General features: G+C 50.4%; 1 protein-coding gene across 1 annotated transcript in view; it reads left to right on the forward strand.

The window, feature by feature from the left end:
• The window catches only part of CDH16 (cadherin 16), a 208,800-nt gene that overhangs the window by 146,444 nt on the left and 44,369 nt on the right, over nt 1–17,987 (forward strand). The window contains exon 12 of the mRNA XM_066583811.1: nt 787–920. Within this exon, the coding sequence (XP_066439908.1) occupies nt 787–920 (134 nt within the window). The remainder of the gene's footprint in view (nt 1–786; nt 921–17,987) is intronic.

Here is a 17,987-nt window from a genome sequence, read left to right on the forward strand (position 1 = left end):
ACTATAATACTGCCCCCTATGTACAAGAATATAACTACTATAATACTGCCCCCTATATACAAGAATATAACTACTATAATACTGCCCCTTATGTACAAGAATATAACTACTATAATACTGCCTCCTATATACAAGAATATAACTAATATAATACTGCCCCCTATGTACAAGAATATAACTACTATAATACTGCCCCCTATGTACAAGAATATAACTACTATAATACTGCCCCCTATGTACAAGAATATAACTACTGTAATACTGCCCCCTATGTACAAGAATATAACTAATATAATACTGCCCCTATATACAAGAATATAACTACTATAATACTGCCCCCTTATGTACAAGAATATAACTACTATAATACTGCCTCCTATATACAAGAATATAACTAATATAATACTGCCCCCTATGTACAAGAATATAACTACTATAATACTGCCCCTTATGTACAAGAATAGAACTACTATAATACTGCCCCCTATGTACAAGAATATAACTACTGTAATACTGCCCCCTATGTACAAGAATATAACTAATATAATACTGCCCCTTATGTACAAGAATATAACTACTAATGCTTCCTGTATTTCTGGCTCGCCCTGATAAAACCCGTCATAGAAATAACTACAAGATTTTTTAGATCTAGTCCTTTTAGTTTCTGTGACTTCTCGAGGTTATTTTAGAGAACTTATCTAGTATTTACATTTTCTCTTGACCTCGTTTTGATCTTGAAGTGTTCTTTGGTGATGTCTTATCTCTATGTTAATGTCTTCTGAACAGCTACAGTATCAATAATGATTCCAGAGAATGGTTTTCCATCCTGGAGGATTCTGGTCAGATCAAGCTGTTGCATTCATTGGAGTGGGAGAAGTTTGGAGACTCTCTTCACCTGCAGGTCATCGCATGGGACAGAGGTCAGAACTTAGAATGTGCTGCTTTTTGTTTAGTAGGATTTCATTTGATTTTAACAAAATGTGACATGTCTATTAACCTTTTACTTACAGAGCCTGGGGAGGGGGGGGGGGGGGCAGCCTTGTCCTGCCAGCAGCAACTATTTGTCTGCCCTTGTGTGACAAGGTTGCAGTTGTCAGAGTTGTCGCTAACTGCCGGTGATGTTTATTCCCATCTTCCTGCGGTCAGGATGTTTTAGCCCAGCACCAGCAGTTAATTGTTAGTTTATTCCCATATAGATTGCGGTCTCCTTCTTACAGAGTTGACAGTTATGGGGTCTTTAACCCCTTCATCATCAAGACCTAAATGTCTGCTTCAAAATTTCGTATTTCAAAACAATACATTATAAGTAGAGATGAGCGAGCACCAAAATGCTCGGGTGCTCGTTACTCGAGACGAACTTTTCGCGATGCTCGAGGGTACGTTTCGAGTAACGAACCCCATTGAAGTCAATGGGCGACCCGAGCATTTTTGTATATCGCCGATGCTCGCTAAGGTTTTCATTTGTGAAAATCTGGGCAATTCAAGAAAGTGATGGGAACGACACAGAAACGGATAGGGCAGGCGAGGGGCTACATGTTGGGCTGCATCTCAAGTTCCCAGGTCCCACTATTAAGCCACAATAGCGGCAAGAGTGCCCCCCCCCCCCCCCAACAACTTTTACTTCTGAAAAGCCCTCATTAGCAATGGATACCTTAGCTAAGCACCACACTACCTCCAACAAAGCACAATCACTGCCTGCATGACACTCCGCTGCCACTTCTCCTGGGTTACATGCTGCCCAACCCCCCCCCCCCCCCTGCACGACCCAGTGTCCACAGCGCACACCAAATTGTCCCTGCACAGCCTTCAGCTGCCCTCATGCCACACTCATGTCTATTTATAAGTGCGTCTGCCAGAGGAACCGCAGGCACACACTGCAGAGGGTTGGCACGGCTAGGCAGCGACCCTCTTTAAAAGAGGCGGGGCGATAGCCCACAATGCTGTACAGAAGCAATAAGAAATCCAATCCTGAGCCACCTCCATCTGGAGCTGCACACGTGGGCATAGCAATGGGGAACCTATGTGCCACACACTATTCATTCTGTCAAGGTGTCTGCATGCCCCAGTCAGACCGCGTTTTTTTATAAATAGTCACAGGCAGGTACAACTGGGAATCCCCAACTCCGCAATGGGAATTCCGTGTGCACCCACAGCATGGGTGGCTCCCTGGAACCCACCGGCGGTGCATAAAAATATCCCATTGCATTGCCCATCACAGCTGAGGTAATAATGTCATGTTTAATGCAGGTGGGCTTCGGCCCACACTGCATGCCCCAGTCAGACTGGGGTTCTTTAGAAGTGGAAACAGATGCATTTACAACTCCCTGTGGACCCACAGCATGGGTGGGTGCCAGGAAGCCATCGGCGGTACATAAAAATATCCCATTGCATTGCCCAACACAGCTGAGGTAATAATGTCATGTTTAATGCAGGTGGGCAAAAAATTAATTGGATTACACTGTAGGCGAGGGCCCACAAAAATTGGTGTACCAACAGTACTAATGTACCTGAGAAAAATTGCCCATGCCCAACTGAGAGGGCAGGTGAAACCCATTAATCGCTTTGGTTAATGTGGCTTAAGTGGTAACTAGGCCTGGAGGCAGCCCAGTTAAAATAAAAATTGGTTGAGGTGAAAGTTTCAACGCTTTAATGAGCATTGAAACGTATAAAAATTGTTTAGAAAAATTATATGACTGAGCCTTGTGGGCCTAAGAAAAATTGCCCGTTCGGCGTGATTATGTGAGGTTTCAGGAGGGGGAGCAGGAGGAGGAGGATGAATATTATACACAGATTGATGAAGCAAAAAGGTCCCCGTTTTGGATGGTGATAGAGAACGATGCTTCCATCCGCGGGTGCAGCCTACGTATTGCTTAGGTATCGCTGCTGTCCGCTGGTGGAGAAGAGAAGTCTGGGGAAATCCAGGCTTTGTTCATCTTGATGAGTGTAAGCCTGTCGGCACTGTCGGTTGACAGGTGGGTACGCTTATCCGTGATTATTCCCCCAGCCACACTAAACACACTCTCTGACAAGACGCTAGCCGCAGGACAAGCAAGCACCTCCAGGGCATACAGCGCGAGTTCAGGCCACGTGTCCAGCTTCAAGACCCAGTAGTTGTAGGGGGCAGAGGCGTCACCGAGGACGGTCGTGCAATCGGCTATGTACTCCCTCACCATCCTTTTACAGTGCTCCCGCCAACTCAGCCTTGACTGGGGACCGGTGACACAGTCTTGCTGGGGAGCCATAAAGTTGTCAAAGGCCTTAGAGAGTGTTCCCCTGCCTGCGCTGTACATGCTGCCTGATCTCTGCGCCTCCCCTGCTACCTGGGCCGCGGAAATGCGCCTTCGGCCACTAGCGCTGTCGGATGGGAAGTTTACCATCAGTTTCTCCACCAGCGCCCTGTGGTATAGCATCATTCTCGAACCCCTTTCCTCTTCGGGAGTGAGAGTGGAAAGGCTCTCCTTATACCGTGGGTCGAGCAGTGTGTACACCCAGTAATCCGTAGTGGCCAGAATGCGTGTAATGCGAGGGTCACGAGAAAGGCATCCTAACAGGAAGTCAGCCATGTGTGCCAGGGTACCTGTACGCAACACATGGCTGTCCTCACTAGGAAGATCACTTTCAGGCTCCTCCTCTGGCCATACACGCTGAAAGGATGACAGGCAAGCTGCATCTGTACCCTCAGCAGTGGGCCAAGCTGTCTCTTCCCCTTCCTCCTCATGCTCCTCACCCTCCTCCTCCTCCTCCTCTGGCCATACACGCTGAAAGGATGACAGGCAAGCAGCATCTGTCCCCTCAGCAGTGGGCCAAGCTGTCTCTTCCCCCTCCTCCTCATGCTCCTCCTCAACGCGCTGAGATATAGACATGAGGGTGCTCTGACTAGCCAGCGACATACTGTCTTCCCCCGTCTCCGTTTCTGATTCCAAAGCGTCTGCCTTTATGCTTTGCAGGGAACTTCTCAAGAGGCATACCAGAGGAATGGTGACGCTAATGATTGCAGCATCCCCGCTCACCATCTGGGTAGACTCCTCAAAGTTTCCAAGGACCTGGCAGATGGCTGCCAACCAGGCCCACTCTTCAGTAAATAATTGAGGAGGCTGACTCCCACTGCGCCGCCCATGTTGGAGTTGGTATTCCACTATAGCTCTACGCTGCTCATAGAGTCTGGCCAACATGTGGAGCGTAGAGTTCCACTGTGTGGGCACGTCGCACAGCAGTCGGTGCACTGGCAGATTAAACCGATGTTGCAGTGTCCGCAGGGTGGCAGCGTGCGTGTGGGATTTGCGGAAATGTGCGCAGAGCTGGCGCACCTTTCCGAGCAGGTATGACAAGTGGGGGTAGCTTTTCAGAAAGCGCTGAACCACCAAATTAAAGACATGGGCCAGGCATGGCACGTGTGAGGCTGCCGAGCTGCAGAGCCGCCACCAGGTTACGGCAATTGTCACACACGACCATGCCCGGTTGGAGGCTCAGCGGCGCAAGCCAGTGGTCGGTCTGCTCTGTCAGACCCTGCAGCAGTTCGTGGGCCGTGTGGCTCTTCTCTCCTAAGCTGAGTAGTTTCAGCACGGCCTGCTGACGCTTGCCCACCGCTATGCTGCCACGCCGCGCGGCACCGACTGCTGGCAACGTGCTGCTGCTGACACATCTTGATTGCGAGACAGAGGTTGCGTAGGAGGAGGAGGAGGGTGGTTTAGTGGAGGAAGCATACACCTGCGCAGATACCACCACCGAGCTGGGCCCGCAATTCTGGGGGTGGGTAGGACGTGAGCGGTCCCAGGCTCTGACTCGGTCCCAGCCTCCACTAAATTCACCCAATGTGCCGTCAAGGAGATATAGTGGCCCTGCCCGCCTGTGCTTGTCCACGTGTCTGTTGTTAAGTGGACCTTGGCAGTAAACGCGTTGGTGAGTGCGCGTACAATGTTGCGGGAGACGTGGTAGTGCACGGCTGGGACGGCACATCGGGAAAAGTAGTGCCGACTGGGAACCGAGTAGCGCGGGGCCGCCGCCGCCATCATGCTTTTGAAAGCCTCCGTTTCCACAAGCCTATACGGCAGCATCTCTAGGCTGATCAATTTTGCAATGTGCACGTTTAACGCTTGAGCGTGCGGGTGCGTGGCGTCGTACTTGCGCTCAAACAGTGGCGCTAGCGACGTCTGGACGCTACGCTGAGAGACATTGCTGGATGGGGCCGAGGACAGCGGAGGTAAGGGTGTGGGTGCAGGCCAGGAGACGGTAGTGCCTGTGTCCTCAGAGGGGGGTTGGATCTCAGTGGCAGGTTGGGGCACAGGGGGAGAGGCAGTGGTGGAAACCGGAGGCGGTGAACGGCCTTCGTCCCACCTTGTGGGGTGCTTGGCCATCATATGCCTGCGCATGCTGGTGGTGGTACCTCCCCAGCTGATCTTGGCGCGACAAAGGTTGCACACCACTGTTCGTCGGTGGTCAGGCGTCTCTGTGAAAAACTGCCACACTGTAGAGCACCTTGACCTCTGCAGGGTGGCATGGCGCGAGGGGGCGCTTTGGGAACCAGTTGGTGGATTATTCGGTCTGGCCCTGCCTCTACCCCTGGCCACCGCACTGGCTCGGCCTGTGCCCACACCCTGACTTGGGCCTCCGCGTCCTCGCCCGCGTCCACGTCCCAAAGGCCTACCCCTACCCCTCAGCATGGTGTATTAGCAGTAGTGCAGAAACAGAACGCTGTAATTAAATGTGCCGCTTATTGGCCTGTGGTTGGAGGCTGACTTCGTTTACGGAACGCCAGGAAATAATTTGGCGCAAGCCTGCTGTAACATTTAGCTGGCTGCGTATTTATTTGTAGAACTACTACACCCAGCACACACAGACCCAGAACACTGAGCACAGTGACAGGCAGGCCAAATAGATTTTTTGCCCAATATTTTTTTGAAAAGGACCACTGCGTATATTCAATCAATAATATATGTCTTCTGTCCCTGCCTACACAATTCTGTCCCTGGAGTATTACTGCAGGGCGCAATGCTCTGCACGGCCGATATAACAAAAAAAAAAAAAGTGCAACACTGCTAACAGCAGCCTCCACACTACTGCACACGGTTAGATGTGGCTCTAAGAAGGACCGTTGGGGTTCTTGAAGCCTAAAATAACACCTAACGCTCTCCCTGCCTCCACACTTCTGTCCCTGTAGTATTACTGCAGGGCGCAATGCTCTGCACGGCCGATATACCAAAAAAAAAAAAAATGTGCAACACTGCAAAAAGCAGCCTCCACACTACTGCACACTACTGCACACTACTGCACACTGCATGTGGCCCTAAGAAGGACTGTTGGGGTTCTTGAAGCCTACACTAACTCCTAACGCTCTCCCTATAGCAGCTCCAACACGATAGCACTGTCCCTCAGCTATCTCACAACGCATCTGAGGCGAGCCGCGGGAGGGGCCGATTTTTATACTCGGGTGACACCTGATCTCGCCAGCCACTCACTGCAGGGGGGTGGTATAGGGCTTGAAGGACGCAGGGGGAAGTTGTAATGCCTTCCATGTCTTTCAATTGGCCAGAAAAGCACGCTAACGTCTCAGAGATGAAAGTGAAAGTAACTTGAACATCGCGTGGTACTCGTTACGAACGAGTATCAAGCTCGGACGAGTACGTTCGCTCATCTCTAATTATAAGCCTCATTTCCTTAGATTTGACGCCTGTTTTATTTTTGTAGTAATGATTGTGTATTTCAGGGTCCCAGGGCAGAGCAGGTATCTTTACATTTTGCTATTTGTATAGAGAAGAATGAGCAGGAATATTATAAAATTCCTTTTTTTCCCCTTTTTCTAATTCAACATAGTAAATGTGAAAAAACAAATTCATACAAAAAAAAAATCTTCTTACACCCCTGTATGTAATAACACTGAATATGTGCCCTCTGATTAACCCATCATTGATGGAAGACCCGGGAATAAAGGTTCCCATTTTTATTTTTTTGCTTTGCCTGTAATTAGCTGGGAATTCGTCTCACTTTGGGGTAGAACTGCCAAAGTGTCGGCCCAATCTTTTTACTGTCAGAAAGCTATATAATAAGATATATATATTACATCCTACCTGCACGGTGCATCAACAATTAGGACATATATGCAGATGGTGAACGTGAAGGGGTTAATAGTCCTGTTTAGTGGGTGGATTCTGACTGGTAAAATAATCAAAAACCATAATGTATCTGTTCTCATGTGGTAGTTAGTGCTCGATCCTTAGCAAGAGGGGTTGTGGGGATAAATGTTAGAAAATGTTTTTTGCTGGGATGCAAATCACTTTGATATTTGTCAGAACCTTTTTTATGTGTCTTTTTGGTGAGAAAGTTCAAAAACGCAGGTCTGCATGTCTGGCAGCTACTGCTGAAGGGATCCTCCTCTCTGGGTGCAGCAGTCTATGAATACGCTTCCTCTACTCACTGAGGGTTTACTGGCTGGTGGCTCGTAGTCACTTTGTCTTTGATGCCCATAAGCTATCCATGCACCCACTTGCTGTGGAGCTTGTGCTTTTGCATAGCAGCCAATCTGAACAAGCAGAGCAACAATTTCAAAGTATGAAGCAGAAGAGCGGACTAAGCGCCAAAGATCAACTTTGGCTGATAATTTCTTTTACTTCTGTCAGAGCTATATGATAGAAATATATCTCCTGACATATACCCCAGTGTAATGACACCAGCTGAACTGAAGACAAAAGAACTCTACTTCATCTGTAGCGGTCACCCTTCTTGGGCACTAACAATGTCTCCCAGTATTCAGATACCCCCAGGACTTAAAGTAGGGCCAAATAATGTAATAACTCATCCGTTGCATGAGCAATAATAAGAAAAATGTAGGTAACACAGATACAAGGATAAGAACTTCCCAACAGATGGCAGGAACCGAATGGTGATGATCCAATGATGTCTCAAATAGATGATGCTGATGGTTGATAGATAATGGATGATGGATGATAAATAATTAACTGACAGTAACTGATCCTAACACTAGCTTCCCCCAAATCTTCACTTATTCCAACGCTGATGCTGACCCTGACATCAGACACCACTGTCCCCCAAGTATCTCTAAAGCCTGTGTCAAAAGCTGAAAGATAAACACAAGCCAAAAACTTTCTCTCAAAGACAAGTGAACCAGAGCACCACCAGAAAGGCAAGTTCCAGTTCAAATGCACCTCCAAGACCACAGATGGGTCTTGATGACAGACAGCCCAAGTATCCAATCACCAAACCTGCAGGAGAAAAAAAACTGCAGAGCCAAGACAGCTGAAGAAGCAATCTGCACCCATGCACAGCAGGATCCCAGACACAAGTGAAAATAACAGTAACAAGGAAAAAGATCCTGGAAGCATACAAGTAATACTGAATTTAAATGTACAGTGCTTACTCTGTAACCAGCAACATGCTATGGAAGCCAGGAATATTTAAAGAGCAGCTAACTAATAAAGAACAGCTCTCCAAATAAGGCTGAGCTGCAGCATGTGGTCAGCTGACCTACTCCAATCAAAGCACCTGCCCTAACAACAAACTAGCAGATAGGAGATGATGAGATAGCAGGAGCACTCCGACTGATTGTAAACGTTGTCATCTACATTAGATAGAAATAGATTGGTTGTTGAACAACTGCTAAACAAGCAATTGTCTGGTGGCTGATTGCTTTGCAGATGCAACCACACACAATTTAGTCAACATACTGCCCATTACAATCGTTCATACTGACCATACATGTTCAATGACACGGTGGCAGACGAATGATCTCTCTAGAAACATCCTTTCAAAGAAAGATTGCTCGTGAATGAAAGAAGTTTAAATGCGACCGACTGCAGATGGTGGCAGCCTGTCATCAGTTGGCTAAAAACAACAAATGTTCATTTTAGTTGAAATCATCTATTTTCATCACTTAGTCTGTGTATGGGCACCTTAACAGTAATCACCTTTAAAAGGTCTACAAACTGCATTCCCCAACAATAATCCCTTTCTAATAATATGAACACCTTTTTATGAGTGCACTGGGCCTAAATGTACAGGATTGTAGGGCAGATCAGGGAGCCAACACACAGCCGAAGAGCAAACTCTGCAGATGTCTCTCTGGTGGAGTATGATCTCATGACTGCACTGATAGAAGTACCAACCATTGTGCCTCCAACATGCGGCCTATAGAGAAGAGGACGTAGCGAATACCCTGAACATTGCTGGGCATACGATGCAGACATCTTCATTACTGACCGCAGCTGTTCCGTTAAACCAAGGTTTCTCAGCCATAAGACCCACATTGCTCTTGCATCACCCTCTGACCCCTTTGGGGATTGAGGGTTAACCATTCTATAAAGAAGTACTGAATGTTTTTAGCAATTATTCATTAATAAAATCCTCTGTGTAGTAAGTCTATTATTCATCACATTTGCAGTTCTGCCATTGCCTGAACGCGGATGGGACCACCTGCTCGTCCCCCTACAGATGAGAACGGGAGCGGCTTGTTGGGTGACAGCTTTTTTTCTGTGAAGTCTTTTCTTCCTGCCCCCAGAGTTGGCAGACAGCTGGGTATAAAAGCCATGCGCTAGAATTCTCCAGGATTGCTATATTGTTCCATTCTGAATTGAAATGATTATTGCTTGTAGAGTATTTAATGTACAAAGTCAATAAGAGGCGTTCACAGAGGATTAGAGAGGAACAGAAAGCTGTTACAGAAAAACATCAGAGGTTTTACATCTACGACTCCTTCAGTGCAAAAACATTGCCAAGTTCCTTACTGCAAGCAGCCAAGATGTCTATACAGGGAATGTCTGTTTAATATTTAGGCATTTTAATGAGGCCCTTGTACACCTCTAAGGGCTCCTTTCCACTGGCGAGAGCGATATCTCTGCGAGAAAATCGCAATGTCAAAATCGCATCGCACGCTGCAAAATCGCAAGAATGCGAGAATCTGTTTTGTCATTGCACTGTATGGGCGACAGAAAAATGCAAAACGCTGAAACAATCCTCCTGCTGCGATTGTTAATCCTCGCATCGCAGCTTGCCCTTAAACATCGCTAGTGGAAAGGTTGTCATAGAACAACATGTGTGGGACTTTCTTGCAAGAGCGCGCACTGAACACGTGCGATTACCTCGCCAGTGGAAAGGAGCCCTTAGATGGGGAGCAAAACTCTTCCCCCTTGGCAGCTCTGAGTCGCTGTACCATGCGAAATCTCCCAACCAGATTTAGGACTAGCAGAGCTGTAAGGGCTAGAATAAGCCCTGAGCCCGAATATCATCGGCGTTCTGCAGGCGCTATTTACAAAGAAATTTTGAGCTGTGCCATGGGGTCTCTAACATCTTGTCCATGTAATGCCAGAGGTCTCAATAAACTAGAAAAACACAAATTTTATACAGATTCCATAAAAAAAAATCATGACAGTCCTATTTCAAGAAACTCATTTTATGGCTTCTGGGATCCCCCAATGTAACAATAAGTATTCTACTACTTGGCATCATGTGCCGCACCCAAGTCGAAAAGCGTACGGAGTATCAGCATTTTACTGTTACCATACAGCGCGGCGCGTCGCTCCGGCGTCGGCTCCGACGGCCTGGAGCACTGTGTCGAGGTTGTCCCAGCAGCTGTGGGCGGCGGCATGGGCGTGTCCGCCTGTAGGGTGCCGCCCGCCCTCCTCTGTTCTTCTTATACAGCAGTGGGCGGAGTTGCCTCCTCCCACTCTCCGCCCCTGGGCGGAACCTTGTGGTTAAAAGACGGGCAGTGAGGTGAGCTCACTGCCAGTTATTGGTTCTGCATGCACCTAGCCAGTCTGTCTGCGGTTCTCCTCAGCCAGTCCCTAGTTGTCGGTCAGCTCCCTCCGGTCCCCTATTACTCAGTCTGTTTTTGTTGGTTCTGTTTGCCTCTAATCTAGTCTGGCCCAGTCAGCACTAGTTGCTATCCAGCACCCTGCCAGTTTGCCTGTGAGTCCCATCTCCAGCCTTGTAAGTTTTGTTGGTCTGATTCATCTGCCTCCTCTGTCGGCACTCTGTTCCCCCCATTAGGTAGGTTCCTGCTTGTCAGTCGCCAGGTCCCTAGCCAGGGCAGGGACCGCCGTCCAGTTGTCCGCCTGGGGTTAGCCAGGGCCGAGGCAAGTAGGCAGGGACAGTGGGGGTGCGGGAGATCAGGGCACCCCGACTGGCGCTCGGGGGGCAGAGTGCCGTAACATAATAACTGGCCCTTAAAATACTGTTTTTCTTTTCATGGCGGCGATCAGCGCCCTTGCAAACCAGCTGCAAGACCTGGTGCCGGTGATCCGGGATTTGTCAGCCCGCATGGTGGCCCAGGAGCAGTGGGCGTTGTCGCAGGGGCAGAACGCCTCTACCTGTCCCGAACCCAAATGCCCTCTTCCTGAGGTGTTCTCTGGGGAGAGGAACAAGTTTTTTGTTTTTCAACAGGCGTGTCGCCTGTTTTTTCGGATGCGTTCCGGCTCGGAGGTCCAGAGGGTCGGGCTCATAATGTCCCTGCTGCGGGGCTCTGCCCAGACTTGGGCCTTTTCCATTCCCGAGGGTTCCCCCTCCCTGCATTCGGTGGACTCCTTTTTTCAGGAACTCGGGGGTATCTTCGATGAACCGGACCGAGTGGGGTTGGCGGTTTCACGGTTGCTGGCGCTGCATCAGGGGTCGCTTTGTGTGGAGGATTATTGCTCCAGTTTCAGACGCTATGCGGGTGATACTGCATGGAACGATAGCGCCCTGAAAGACGTTTTTATGCAAGGTCTCTCGGACGCGGTCAAAGAACTGTTGATCTCCCATCCCGTTCTCGGGTCCTTAAAGGAGGCTATGGAGTTAGCAGTGAAGGCAGATAGGAGGCTCAGGGCTGGGAAGCAAGATAGACCGACCCATAGAGTCAGGGAGGTCATTTGTCCTGTTCCCTCCCCGTCCGTACCAGTCTCTGTTCCCGAACCTATGGAACTGGACCTGCTGGACCCCGAGGAGCGACGCCGGATTCGGTTATTACATCATCTCTGTCTCTACTGCGGGAAAGCTGGACATCGGGTGATAACTTGCCCCCGGAGGCCTCAGCGTCCACAGTCTGAATCGGCAGAAAGACTTCCAGTCCTAGGCGATTGCAGGGAGGGTCGCCTAGGACCTCAGGTACGTCCTAGACTTCTGATACCCTGCCAGGATAGATTCCGGAACTTCCCCCGCCTAGGGCAGGCGTTTATTGATTCCGGAGCAGCTGCTAACCTGATAAGCATGCGTCTCGTTGAGCCCCTGAGGGCTGAATTTGTGGCGCTAAAGACGCCAATTCGTTTTGCTAGCATTGATGCTACTCCTCTTGCTTCGGGCTTGGTACGATGGAGGACCCCAGTGTTACAACTCACGGTGGGGGGTCGCCATTCGGAAGGTCTATCGTTCCTGGTAATGGAGAAAATGTCGGTAGACATGATACTAGGGATGCCGTGGCTGGCGTTGCACAACCCCCAATTCGATTGGGCCACTGGGGAGCTAACCCAGTGGGGGCCGTCCTGCCATAGCCATCACGCTTCCCTTCCTCCCTGCCCAGTCGATACCGCACTCAGTCCCCGAGGTCTCACTTACCTTCAAACCCCGTCCGCCTGCCCTGCTGCTGATGTCGCCACCGATGCCCTGCATAGGGGACGGAAGAAAGGGGTGGGGTCTCGTACGCTGTTGCGTTGTGAGGAGAGTCTGTCGGTATTTGAGCCGTACAGGGTGGGACAGAAGGGGTACCGGTCCTCTGGAAATCGCAAAAGGGCATTGACTCGGAAGACGACCTGAAACACGACGATATGTCAACGGTTGGTCCCGAAGAAGATGTAGAAAGGAGAGCCCCTGAAGGAAATGGGGCAGCCACAGGCTACCAAAGTCATGGACCTGAGGATCAGTCCATGGTGACCGCTCGGGAGGGTCACATTCTCGGGTTGGTACAGCGTTTTCATAGCCGTTTTTTGGATAAGCCTGGTCGAGTTTCCGGGGGCCCGGAGGTCCCCCGTCAGAGGGGGGGTAATGTTACCATACAGCACGGCGCGTCGCTCCGGCGTCGGCTCCGGCGGCCTGGAGCACTGTGTCGAGGTTGTCCCAGCAGCTGTGGGCGGCGGCATGGGCGTGTCCGCCCGTAGGGTGCCGCCCGCCCTCCTCCGTTCTTCTTATACAGCAGTGGGCGGAGTTGCCTCCTCCCACTCTCCGCCCCTGGGCGGAACCTTGTGGTTAAAAGACGGGCAGTGAGGTGAGCTCACTGCCAGTTATTGGTTCTGCATGCACCTAGCCAGTCTGTCTGCGGTTCTCCTCAGCCAGTCCCTAGTTGTCGGTCAGCTCCTTCTGGTCCCCTATTACTCTGTCTGTTTGTGTTGGTTCTGTTTGCCTCTAATCTAGTCTGGCCCAGTCAGCACTAGTTGCTATCCAGCACCCTGCCAGTTTGCCTGTGAGTCCCATCTCCAGCCTTGTAAGTTTTGTTGGTCTGATTCATCTGCCTCCTCTGTCGGCACTCTGTTCCCCCCATTAGGTAGGTTCCTGCTTGTCAGTCGCCAGGTCCCTAGCCAGGGCAGGGACCGCCGTCCAGTTGTCCGCCTGGGGTTAGCCAGGGCCGAGGCAAGTAGGCAGGGACAGTGGGGGTGCGGGAGATCAGGGCACCCCGACTGGCGCTCGGGGGGCAGAGTGCCGTAACATTTACAAATCCTTTAAGGGCGCCTACCCACTTGCGTTGCCGATTTTCGCGCGTGAAAAAAGCGGCGTTTTCTGCGCGTTTTTCGCGGCGTTTTCTGCGCGTGTTTCGCGGCGTTTTTTGCACGTTTTTTGCAGCCCTCCATTGACAATCATGGGTGCATTAAGAGAAAAATAAGGAGACATATGCAACTGACAGTTCCTATGTGAAAAAACCCACGAAACGGAAAAAAAAAAACCAGATGGACAAGGAACACATTCTATACTAATTGCTCTTGAGAAAAAACACAAAACATCACAGGAAAAAAAATCGCAAGTGGGTAGGCGCCCTTAACCCTAAAGTTATAGCTGTGAGGGGAGATCAGTTGTTTTTTAAAGGATTATGATATCTGGATCTCGATACTAACCTCTACTTACCTTACCAGGAGCAGATCACTTTAAGGACCAGGGTTCTTCAGAAATTGGAAAAATTTGTGGAAGGACCTAGTGTCATGGTAGCCGGAGATTTTAATCTTATTTGATCCCTTGTTGCTTATGTCCACAGGCCGATACGGTCTGTAGGCTGAGGAAAGCCTAATAGACGTGGCGGATACTACACTAACACTATGGATTTTAGTTTCCATTCCTTAGCACATAATTCATATAGATTAGTTTACCTTTTCATATGACATAACCTCCTAGATGGGGCTCCTGGGTATTCCCAGATATGTTCCTATGGTTCATACACTGGTATATGGATCGTGGAAGTCAAAGAAATAAAGCCCTAATTGGCCCTTTAATGATAAACCTATTGAAAGAGGCAACTTGTATGTCAGATATCAAAAAAGATTAGTCATTAAAAATTTGTATATTCGCAATGGATCACCAATCAGATTCCACATCTGCTCTTATTCAATGGGAGGCATTAAAATTAGAGATGAGCGAGCATGCTCTTCTGAGCTTGCTACTTGGTCGAGTATAAGGGTACTCGAGATGCTCGTTACTCGAGACGAACACCACGCGGTACTCAAGTCGATTGCATTTCCCTTCCCCGCATGTTTAGCACCAATAGACATGCGGGGAAGGTATTACCACTTTCTGCTGTGACGTGCCAGCCCTCTGCCCGCCAACAGTTGTGAGTGGCTGGGCCGATCAGGTGACCGCCGAGTACTTAAACTGGGGCCGCCTATGGCTCCCCTCAGACACATGCTGGCAGAGGTTAGGGATAGTGCTGCTGCTGATATAGGGACAGTGTTAGAGTAGGATTCTGTCTTCAAGAACCCCAACAGTCCTTCTTAGGGCTACTCCTCATCGTGTGCATTACTGTTGTGGCTGGCTGGGAGCAGTAGTGCACCTTCTTTTTTTGTTTTAAGCATCTAGGGCTGTGCAGGCCATTTCAGCTATACTGTTCTGTGTGTGCAGTGCCGTAGGCAGAGTTTAGGGACAGAGCTCCTGAGATAGGGAAAATTTTACCGTAGAGATCCTCTCTACAAGAACCCCAACGGTCCTTTTTAGGGCTACTTCTCACCGTGTGCATTATAGTTGAGGCTGGCTGAGAACAGTAGTGCACCTTTTTTTTTATTACGCATCTAGGCCTGTTCCCAGCCTTTCCCTTATAGCGTTCTCAGTCTGCAGTGCATTACACTGAGGTCTCACCATGAAACAAAAATCTAATGTTTCCTAGGCTACTGCAAACCATTTCAGTTATACCATTCTCAGTCTGCAGTGCATTACGCAGGTCCTGTCGTGGATGGCAGAAAACGCGTCCAGAAATGTATTGACCACCCAGTCTTCTACGCAGTCCACTGCTACAACTCTGAATCCTCTGGCTGCTGCTCCTCCTTCCTCCCAGCCTCCTCACTCCATGAAAAAGACATATTCTGATGGGCAGGCAGACTCCCAGGAAGTGTTCTCGGGTCCCTGCCTTGAGTGGGAAAAAACGGTTCCTCTCTCACCTGTGGAGTTTGTCGTGACCGATGCCCAACCTTTGGAAAGTTCCCGGGGTCTGGGTGATGAGGCTGGGGACTTCCGGCAACTGTCTCAAGAGCTTTCAGTGGGTGAGGAGGATGATGATGATGAGACACAGTTGTCTATCAGTGAGGTGGTAGTAAGGGCAGTAAGTCCGAGGGAGGAGCGCAGATTCGGAGGAAGAGCCGCTGGACGATGAGGTGACTGACCCCACCTGGTTTGCTAAGCCTACTGAGGAAAGGTCTTCAGAGGGGGAGGCAAGTGCAGCAGCAGGACAGGTTGGAAGAGGCAGTGGGGTGGCCAGGGGTAGAGGCAGGGCCAGAGTGAAGAAACCCCCAACTGTTTCCCAAAGCACACCCTCGCGCCAAGCCTCCGTGCAAAGGGCTAGGTGTTCAAAGGTGTGGATGTTTTTCAGTGAGAGTGCGGACGACCGACGAACAGTGGTGTGCAACCTGTGTTGCACCAAGATCAGCCAGGGAGCCACCACTACCAGCCTCACCACCACCAGCATGCGCAGGCATATGATGGCCAAGCACCCCACAAGGTGGGACGAAGGCCGTTCACCGCCTCCAGCTTGCACCACTGCCTCTTCCCCTGTGCCAGAACCTGCCACTCTGATCCAACCCCCCTCTCAGGACACAGGCACGAGCGCCTCCCGGCCTGCACCGACACCCTCACCTCCACTGTCCTCGACCCCATCCAGCAATGTCTCTCAGCGCAGCATTCAGCTGTCGCTAGCGCAAGCGTTGGAGTGAGCGCAAATACGCCATACAGGCTTGTGGAAATGGAGGCTTTCAAAAACATGATGGCAGCGGCAGTCCCGCGCTACTCAGTCCCCAGTCGCCACTATTTTTCCCGGTGTGCCGTCCTAGCCCTACACTAGCATGTCTCCCGCAACATAAATCGTGCCCTTAACAACGTGGTTACTGGGAAGGTCCACTTAACCACGGAAATGTGGACAAGTACTGGCGGGCAGGGCCACTATATCTCCCTGACGGCACATTGGATAAACTTGGTGAAGGCTGAGACCGAGTCAGGACCTGGGACCGCTCATGTCCTACCCACCCCCAGAATAGCGGGTCCTACCTCGGTGCTGGTATCTGCAGAGTTTTATGCCACCTCCTGCAAACCTTACCCCTCCTCCTCCGCCACGTCTACCTCTCAATTATGCACAGCGGCAGCACAGCGGTGGGCAAGCGTCAGCAGGCCGTGCTGAAGCTACTCAGCTTAGGTGACAAGAGGCTCACGGCCCCTAAACTGTTGCAGGGTCTGACCGAGCAGACCGACCTCTGGCTTTCGCCGCTGAGCCTCCAACAGGGCATGGTTGTGTGTGACAATGGCTGTAACCTGGTGGCGGCTCTGCAGCTCGGCAGCCTCACACACGTGTCATGCCTGGCCCACGTCTTCAATCTGGTGGTTCAGCGGTTTCATAAAAACTACCCTCACTTGTCTGACCTGCTCGGCAAGGTGCGCCGCGTCTGCGCACATTTACGCAAGTCCACCACGGACGCTGCCACCCTGAGGACCCTGCAACATCGGTTTAATCTGCCAGAGCAACGACTGCTGTGCGACATGCCCACATGGTGGAATTCTACGCTGCACATGTTGGCCAGGCTCTATGAGCAGCGTAGAGCAATAGTGGAATACCAACTCCAACATGGGCGGCATAGTGGTAGTCAGCCTCCCCAATTCTTTACCGAGGAGTGGGCCTGGATGGCAGACATCTGCCACGTCCTCGGAAACTTTGAGGAGTCTACCCAGATGGTGCAATCATTAGCGTTACCATCCCGCTGCTATGCCTGCTGAGAAGTTCGCTGCAAGGCATAAAGGCCGATGCTTTGCGGTTGGAACAGTAGATGGGGGATGACAGTATGTCGCTTGATAGCCAGACCACCATCATGTCTATATCTCAGCGTGTTTTGGAGAAAGAGGAGGCGGAGGGGGAAGAGACAGCTGGGCCCACTGCAGAGGGTACCCATGCTGCTTGCCTCTCATCTGTTCAGCGTGTATGGGCTGTGGAGGAGGAGGAGGATCCTGTAAGTCATCTTCCTAGTGAGGACAGCCATGTCTTGCGTACTGGCACCCTGGCATACATGGCTGACTTCATGTTAGGCTGCCTTTCTCGTGACCCTCGCGTTAGACGCATTCTGGCCAACACGGATTACTGGGTGTACACCCTTCTCAACCCATGGTACAAGGAGAACCTTTCCACTCTCATTCCCGAAGAGGAAAGGGGTACGAGAGTGATGCAATACCACAGGGCCCTGGTGGACAAAGTGATGCTAAACTTCCCATCTGACAGCGCTAGCAGCAGAAGGCGCAGTTCCGAGGGCCAAGTAGCAGGGGAGGCACGGAGATCAGGCAGCATGTTCAGCGCAGGCAGGGGAACACTCTCTAAGGCCTTTGCCAGCTTTATGGCTCCCCAG

This window comes from Eleutherodactylus coqui, chromosome 11 (assembly GCF_035609145.1).
Source record: "Eleutherodactylus coqui strain aEleCoq1 chromosome 11, aEleCoq1.hap1, whole genome shotgun sequence".
Taxonomy (NCBI): Eukaryota; Metazoa; Chordata; class Amphibia; order Anura; family Eleutherodactylidae; genus Eleutherodactylus; species Eleutherodactylus coqui.